This window comes from Camelina sativa, chromosome 9, assembly GCF_000633955.1.
Source record: "Camelina sativa cultivar DH55 chromosome 9, Cs, whole genome shotgun sequence".
Classification (NCBI taxonomy): domain Eukaryota; kingdom Viridiplantae; phylum Streptophyta; class Magnoliopsida; order Brassicales; family Brassicaceae; genus Camelina; species Camelina sativa.
In genome coordinates, this window is record NC_025693.1 from 9234662 (window position 1) to 9243898 (window position 9237).

General features: G+C 41.0%; 1 protein-coding gene across 1 annotated transcript; it reads left to right on the forward strand.

Annotated features, from left to right (window-relative positions):
* On the forward strand, positions 568 to 975 carry LOC104715141. Its single transcript, XM_010432582.1, has one exon. The coding sequence runs from the start codon at positions 568 to 570 to the stop codon at positions 973 to 975; it is 408 nt and encodes a 135-aa protein (XP_010430884.1).

Consider the following 9237-nt stretch of genomic DNA (forward strand, 5'->3'; position numbering starts at 1 on the left):
TGCCAGAAGATGGGTAACATAGGTCGAAGAAATGAAATGCCTCAGCAATCAATCTTAGAAGTCGAAGTTTTCGATGTCTGGGGAATAGATTTCATGGGACCTTTCAACCCACCCTCGAATGGAAACATGTACATCCTAGTGGCAGTCGACTATGTCTCAAAATGGGTAGAAGCAATCGCCAGCCCGACGAATGATCACAAGGTCGTAATGAAGTTGTTCAAAAGCATCATTTTCCCGAGATTTGGAATCCCAGGAGTAGTAATCAGTGATGGAGGAACCCACTTCATTAACAGGGTTTTCGATGGCTTGTTGAGAAAGCACGGAGTCAAGCATAAAGTCGCAACAACTTATCACCCATAGACCAGCGGACAAGTGGAAGTAAGCAACAAACAGATCAAAGCGATATTAGACAGAATCGTGGGAATCACAAAATAGGATTGGGCATTCAAGCTAGATGATGCGTTATGGGCTTACAGGACCGCTTATAAAACACCGATTGGGCGGACGCTCTTCCAGCTTCTTTACGAAAAAAACTGTCACTTTCCGGTCGAGGTTGAATATAAAGAAATGTGGGCGACCAAGCTGCTGAATTTGGACATAAAGACTGCTCAAGAAAAGAGAGTAATGGATCTCCACGAACTCGATGAGATACGGCTGGAGGCTTATGATAATTCGAGGATCTACAAGGAAAGAACCAAAGCTTTTCATGACAAGAAGATCCGACACAAGGATATGAAAGCTGGAGACAAAGTCCTTTTGTTCAACTCAAAGCTTCGACTATTCCCTGGGAAGCTCAAGTCAAGATGGTCAGGACCCTTCGAAATTAAAGAGGTTCTGCCCTATGGAGCGGTGACTGTGCTAGGGAAGGATGGGACTGAGTTTACTGTGAATGGGCAGCAAGTGAAGAAATACATTGCAAATGAGAGCACCGAGGTGGGATCATCTCTGCGTCTCGTCGATCCCGTGCCAGTCTGAGATGAATTGAAAGTCAAGCTTAGAGACTATAAACAAGCTCACTTGGGAGGAAATCCCAAAGGCAAGTTTGTAAATATGATTTACGTTTTTAAGTCTTTTTCTCTCTTCAGTGTTGATGCCCTACCCGATGCCCCCCCCACGATCAACCCCTCGGATGCTGGTCCGAGTAAGTCGTCCGTACATATCATCGAGCTCTCTGACGAGCAAACCCCGACACCTGCTGAAGCCGGTGACGACCCTGGCTACACGTTGGCGAGTATGGAGGCTGCTACAACCTCCTTCTTCACCATCCCATGAGGTACCAAATTCATCCAATCTTTGTAAATAACATTGCATTTAGTTTCATTTCATTTTGTGTGATTCTTGGATTCTTTTTCCGACTTTTATTTACACAGAGACTGTGTAATTTAAGTTTGGAGGAGGGTCCGAGAATGTATTTAACATTGTATTTTATTTGCTTATTTTCTTATTTCAAATTTTTGCATGCTAGTTTTATTCATTTGAGTCTGCATCTATGTGCATTGAAAAAACCCAAAAAATTTGAAAAATTTACAAAATAAAAAAAAAAGAGTATTCATGTAGTTGCATTCACATATTAGGATTGAGTCTAGTTTGTTTCAAATAGGATTGTTGCATATGCATTTTAGGGGACAATGATTAAAACTACCTTGTTTAAAATCAAACCTTAGGATTGAAGCTATAGCCCTTAATCACAGTTCATTGTTGCTAGATCAATATTTGGAAAAAAATGAAAAATCTTTGCATAGAACCTTGTGTCTTTTGAATGCTTCCTCCAATTGTTTGAACATTGGAACATCTCTATATTATTGGACTTAATTTGAACTTAAATTGTCTTGCTTATGGAATTTGAATACTTGCTCATGGTAACTCTAAACTTGGGTTAGCACTCCATTTTTACCAATCTTTTCGTTTAACCCGATTTGTTTTTCCCTACCCTTGAACCAAACCTTTCTTTCAAACCTTGTTGTTAATTGTTGAGTGAGGCCTTTTCATTGTGCTATAGGTTGTGAAACCTTGAGAGTATTGCAAACGACAAAGAACTGGCTCTTGATTTAGCTAAGTTAGAATCATTTGGACTAGCTAATAGAATCGGTCTTGAAAGATAGGTGGTTAGCATGTTTATTTTGGGTTGGGTTGAGAAATAAAAAAGGAAAAGAAGTCCCTAAGGTTAGAATCAAGTAGCTCTAAATCTCTTAGTAAAAAAAAAGAGAGAAAAAGATCTTGCTATAGTCTCCTAGAAAGAAAGAATATATATACATATTAGGAGTTCAGCAAAGAAAGAAAAGAAAAAAAAAAGAGAAGAGAGATAGATGTTTAAAGTTTAAACCTTAGGGATTACAAAAAAAAAAGAGAGTTAAAATCAAGGTTGTGGATAGTTTAATTCTAGGGGGTTTAAATAAAAAAAAAAGAGAAAGTGAATGAGAAAAGGGTAGATCATCAAGAGTTAAACTTTGTATGCCCAAATTGTTCTCAATCTTAGATAGTTTTCACAACTGTCTAGCATTCCTTCTTTTGAGAGAAAACCACCCAAAGAATTTGTTTGAACCACCTTACTAAAAAGCCTTACCCTTGAAGCCGATTGAGCTTGATTCACTTTCCATTTCCAAGAATTCGCCAAACACTTAATTGAATGTGAAAAAGATGTTCTCTACTTTTAGTTGGAGGTTGAACTAGATCGATGCATGGTAATAAGCATAGAAAAATATTTGTAAGTATGTTGATTGATCTTAGCACCATTAAACTATCTTTAAGGACTATATCTTGAATCCTTCGCTTAGCATATAAAGGTTATGAGTCCCCGTTTTTAAACTGCACCCTCCTACTTTCTTGCTAGAGGACTAGCAAGATTTAAGTTTGGGGGTCTGATAACTCTCTAATTTACATGTTTTTAGCATCCTTTTTTTGTCCATATTTTGCATTGTTTATACCCTTACCTTAGCATTTTTAGGTCATTATCTGTAGGAATTCACTTTTAGGCCATTTAGGGTGTTGCATTTTTGCATTTGCATACTTTGGATGAAAACAGGTGCTTAAGAGCCTAAAATGGGGGAAAACAAGAACAAATCCGAGCATGTACCCGAAGGAGCCTTCAAGCTGCAAGAACAGTCTAAACCCCAACACGATCGAGGAGGATCCGAGAGCAGGAAGAACAACCCGAAGATCTACCCGAGGAGTAACTCGACCTTATCCTCGTGTACCCCATCAAGTAGACCCTCAGGCAGGACTGGGAAGCTAGGTCAGATCTAAGGTGTTTTACCACCGAGAGGTGTAGCTGAGATATTTGAATCAACCAATGCTAGAGGTTTACTCACTTAGCCTAAGAGGTTAGATGAGTAAGGGGTTTACTGACAATAATGAATCGGTTCTTATTGCCTGCTTGGTCATGTTTCTCCAACGAGAGTTGGGTAGGGGAGTGATCAAGGTTTATTGTTTCTATCAAGAGAGTGTTTTAACAAGATTTTAGAGATTCATTGTCTAGAGAATATTTGCTTGAGGCATGTAAGACATATGTACTGGTCAGGAACACTTAGGATTCGTTTACCCCATCCTTAGAAGCTTTTGTATCTTAATTTCTTGCATTTCCATTAGTCACTCGATCTCTAACCCGAACAGGTACACGACACCTGCTTCGAGTAACCCCTTGAGTTCTTCATACTTCATTTGCTTACTCGATCACCCCACCCGATCCTGTACTCGAATGCTTGCATCGAGTGCTTAGGTCGTGTGGTTCTTTGTTTATATTCTTTTCTTTTATTATTTTAGGATTGTTAGACAAAACCCTTAATTGCTTGGCTTGACTTGCATTGTTCTGATTGCATCCTTCCTGCTAGCATAAGTAACCATTTGGATTGATAACCCTTTGTACTACAACTGCATAGGGAATTGATACCCTGGGTGAAAATCCGCTTATCAAGTCTCTTCTTTACAAAATCCTAGTTATCTATAGGTAATTTCAGTTTTATATGTATCTATATTGTTTCAGTTTTATTATGTATCTCTGTTGGTTTATTGAGTTTGAATCTGTCTGATATAAGAATCTCTTGTCACAAATGTATGTATTCGTTTGACTATGGAGCTGTGTAAAATGGACAAGTCTTGGGTTTGGCTTCCAAGGTATGGTTTTATATTGTTATTACTAATAATTTCTTAACTTACAACTGAGTTTCTTATGACTGTTGATTGAACTTGAAAGTATTTTCTACCTTGTAGGAATAGTCTCAAGTATGAGAAAGGAGCAAATGATTTTGTTTGGGTCAGCTAGGAGATTGGGAGATCCTCCAAATATGTTTTGTCCATGTATTGATTGCCGGAATCTGTGCCATCAACCTATAGCCACAGTAGTAGATCATCTGGTGATTAGGGGTATGGACATGATGTACAAGAGGAGTAGATGTTGGATTAATCATGGAGAGACAAAGGATTTAACAAGAGGTGATGATCCAACTTCGGGATTTGAAGCTTATGAGTTGTTGAGAGCTGCTTTCTTTGATGGTGATGACAATCCACAGCCCCATAATGACAATGCATATCAGGTGACAATGCAGATCATCATGAAGAAGATTAAAATATTAGTTGCTGCATAACATGTTCCTTATCAAACTCAACACTAGTATCAGTGGGTTTTCCATAAATACAAACTGGAAGGGAAGCACGAAGAAAAAAAAACATTACATAAGTCTAAATGAAATCCGAAATAACTCTGACGAGTAAATCTTCCCTAGTTAATGCCAAATAAAACTATTGCAGACACAAGTTTTTTGGTCTCGGTATCCAAGTCGCCAACATCAAATGAAACACATTCTTCTATTCCGCCTGCAGCATGTGAATGGATGAAAAACACGGACAAGATCCCAGCGTCATGAGGTGAGTTGTCCTGAGGTACGACTATGGCATATGAGGTCAAAAGTACCTGCGCCATGCTCGAATTCAACTCGGCCTATTTGAATAAGAAAAGAAGCATTATCGCCAACGGCTGGTCGTTCTGGATATGGATGTTCGAATCAAGGCCAATAATATTCCGATAGTGGAGATCAACACACAGTGCTACCCAATGCGTTTTGTCAAAGTTGAATGGCATGTACAGATAATCAGCTTGAGCAAATAGCTCCATACGCTTGGAATCCCTCGGCCAACAACAGCCTCAAGTAAGGGTTTGGCAAATTTGTAAACTTTGGGATTATTACACTTCATATACTTGAGATACATCCTCGACAATTGGGATACAAACTTCGAGTCTAGCACGTCCACACGAAGCTTCACACCGTCTACCTCATCAGTCCTCAAAAGATGACTGCTGAACTTAATGAGATTGTCCATTATCTATTTCCCAAAAAATTAGTCCAGTAAGAAACTTACCGATTACTTAACTGCAAAAATCAAGCACAAATTAAACACCAATTCATTTAACCTTTACATTCGATACCATCACTTTCTTCCTATCAAATAACTCCGCTATTTCTTTACCCCCAATATTAATGTCGCCCCCAAGCAGATTGAACTGGCAGTGTTATATTCCGCAAGCATAAGTTTTGGGGATTCCATGAGCATGTTATAAGAAAAATTAAAAATGTAAAGAAAAGTGAAAAAAATTGGTGCCTAACATTGTCACATTCAGCTTCTTCATGGAATTTTATAATTGCTCCTCGGGGTCAAAAATGGTTTTCTTGTCAAAATGGTAGCGTGTGTCCAGTCTTGTCGACATCGTCCTCACACGTTTGGTCCTCTTGCCCCCAAGGGGTGCCTACCTAAAACCCTCTCTTGCACACTTTCAACAGGATATTCCTTATCTGCCACTTGAAGGGACGCTTGTGCCTACAAAATTGTTATTTTGCAGTACAAATAGCGGGTTATTTTGGAATAGACATAACCAACTTTAGACACAAAATAATGGGATTAGCCGATAGGTTAAATGATATCAACTAACGTGTAGTTCATAATCTTAAGCCGGCTGTGACATCATCCGTTACGGCCAGGCCTGTAACGCCTCCAAACCGCTCTATGACCACGAAGGCCTACGGACAGCCACGGGACGCCACTATGGGAACTGCACCGAGGTGGTCCAGTCGAGGGACGGAAGCTGTAGACTTTCCAACCGGTCCTCCCTAGCAGTATTACACCCGCAACCGAGACTACTTAGGCTTTGCAACCCTTGCGGCCTACTTAGGCTTTGCAACTCTTCAAATAAAGAGGCCTCTCGGTTGAAAAGTCACGGACTGCGCGTCCGGCTGCTCTCTCGACTATATCTCTTGATAAGTCATCCTTGGCCTCTTTGAACTGCTTTCCACTTCCTCGAATTTTACATGTTCTCAGTTCAATCTCCTTAACTCAGCCACTCTATCGATTCTCTCCAAATCTGGGTCTTTTGGTTCCTCCTCTTGTCCAGCTAACACCATTCGCAAAGGTATGGCTCGAATAGGACTGTTGTGTCTCGGCACAATCTGGTCTGGTACTACTTGGTCTGGCACTACTCGATCTGATTCACCTTGGTTTCTCACATCTCGGCTTGAACTGGCCCTTGATCTTGCATCCTCTCTATGCTCCATGCTGGTCTCAACTTCTTAGTCTTGATCTCTCGGTATCGGTTCCTGATCACTCCTTGGTCCCACTACCAAAGTCGGTATCCCCTCGTCATCACTTGATAAAATCTCGACCATCTCTAGAAACTCCTCCCTTCTTGTCGTCGGTTCCTCGGACTTAGAGTCTCCGTCACCTGACTTCTCTTCCCTCTCGGCCTCCGGTACAATCAGTTCACCATCAACTCCATCCGTTCTCTCCGGTGAGTGCAACTCATTCAACATAAGGAGAATCCTCGCAACCGTCTCCGGTCTCTCCTCCTCTGGTCGTTCCGCACTGGTACCTCCGGTCTTGGGTGTTATCCCATTGCCACTAGCAGCAGCTTCTTCTCCTGGCACATACACCTCTGTCAAGAAGTTTAGAATTCTCTCGACTGCGTATGGGTACTCTCTCAGGTAATCCTCGGGATTGATATCGTTGCAATGATCCTCCATAAGATCCAGCAGCAAATTCTGTAACTTATCGGTGAGCTCAACCTCCGCTTCTCCATGATCTCCAATAGGAACAGTTTGAAACTGTCCTTGCGCGTCCATCGTGACTTGGATACGACTCGGCTCACCAACCTCCAATACTATCATCTGATCATCCTGATCCGCTTCCACCTCCTCTGTTTCGTCTAGACACTTGGATGGATCGGTCTCAACAGACAAATTGGCATCGTCGTTGTCCAATAACCCGTCCACACTCCAAGTATTCGGATCAATTGGCTCGTGACTGCTCTCTGACTCCGTCGACAAATACCCATTGTGATGCTCATAATCCTCATGTCTCGGCCCCTCATCTCCTGAACCATCCCCGCAACCTGAATCAACTGAAGACATCTAAAACCCACAAGAAACAAGGTGAGATGCTAGTCCATTCTAAGGTTCAACTTAAAACTAGACAAGCAAACAACCGGATAAAATTTGTGTTTTTGCGACACATTTACTCGATAAAACTTTGAAATGCACAAGTGCTCATGGGTTCGAAAACACCGCTCTGATACCACCGTTGTAACGCCCCCGAACCGCTCTATGACCACGAAGGCCATCAGACAGCCACGGGACGCCACTATGGGAACTGCACCGAGGTGGTTCAGTCGAGGGACGGAAGCTGCAGACTTCCCGGACAACCCTTGCGGCCTGGTGCGTTGTGTTGACCCGGACAAGGCCGAGTACCATTTGCAACTTGCCATGTTTTCCCCGAAAACCGAATATATTACTTTAATAAATTATTACATTGTAAATAAATCATCAAAGCAATATACATAGATAGTCGGAAAATTTTACAGTAATCGTTTAGGAAAATATAGGGTTTTACAAAGAACACAGAAAACCCTATCTGGTACCCTAATGTTTGCTCCAGCTCTAGACCCACTTAAGCTTCCTCCAAGACAAAATAATATCATGAGTAATCTAATATTACTCAGTGAGCCTGGGCACCCCTTTTTCCTAAACAGGATTCTACTTCCCCAACCCGACTACCCCAGCTAGCAAAGAAAACAAGCATGGAAAACTAGCAAGCAAGTAATCAAAGCAACACAACAGAAACAATAGCGGAAGAAATTGAACAACAAACAAGCTAGAGAGGTTAGATCAACGCGACTCGACTTGGACGATCTAGACTCGCTACTCACGGAGAAAGACGACTAAAGGGAACAAGAACTACTTGAACACTTTAGACTCTTAACTCTTACACGACTCGCAAAGACGACTAGAATAAAACAAGTGATACTTGAGTACTCTAGACTCTTTCCTCCTATCAATCAAACAAAGACATCTAGAATACAATAAGGAATACTTGAAATACCCTAGACTCTTTCACCTAAGGGCCCTCAATAATCTGTTCCGTTCCACAACGATTCCCATGCCGAAACCACAAAGGTAACCAGCATTAGCCCACATAAATGCTACATCGTCATGTAGCGGTCACACTAGTAGCTAGCTAGTCGTGACATTGTCCCGCGCGAGTGGTCATCGGGAACTCTCGCGAGACAAACCGCATTTGGAACATAAGATCGACTTCACTATTCTAGCTAAGACTCGAGAAACAAATTCAAGAGACTTTGCTATAATACTCACAACAACTCAAGCAAGAAGATCAAGCAAAAACAAGCAAGAAATTTCAAGCAAGAGAACATGCAACAATTGACAAGCAACAAGAATGATAATTCAAGCAACTTATGATTATTCTACATGCATGCAACCAATTTATCCAACTTAAGCAAATTAATGCAACAAGTTCATTTACGCATGCAAGCCAGTTTGATTCAACCGTTTAAATCCTTTTAAGTTTAATTAAGAATGCAAGCTAACCTCATCCGATTTTATGCAATAAAATAGCAAATAAACTTCACCAATTTAATCATGCATGCAACTGATTTTAAGCAAGAAATATTGCTAGCAAAATCCACTAAGTCTCAACATGCATGTGATGTGTCAGCATTTTATAGGGTTTTAACTATAGTTTTTACACTTGTTTGGAGTCTTTTGTTAGGTCCAAGTGTGCTTTTAGAGTCTTTTTAGTCTTGTGTGAGTCTTTACAGGTTCTAGGTGACTTTGGAAGGAAACTGAGTGTTTTGGGGATGAAAATATGCATCTGGAGCTAAATTGGTTGAAGACTGATCGAGCTAGTCAGCAGATGGAGTGAGAGCAGAAAAAACGTTCCGGATCGACTGATCCTTTCGAG

Coding starts and splice junctions, on each gene's coding strand:
- LOC104715141 (XM_010432582.1), top strand. CDS start 568: ATGTGGGCGACCAAGCTGCTGAATTTGGACATAAAGACTGCTCAAGAA.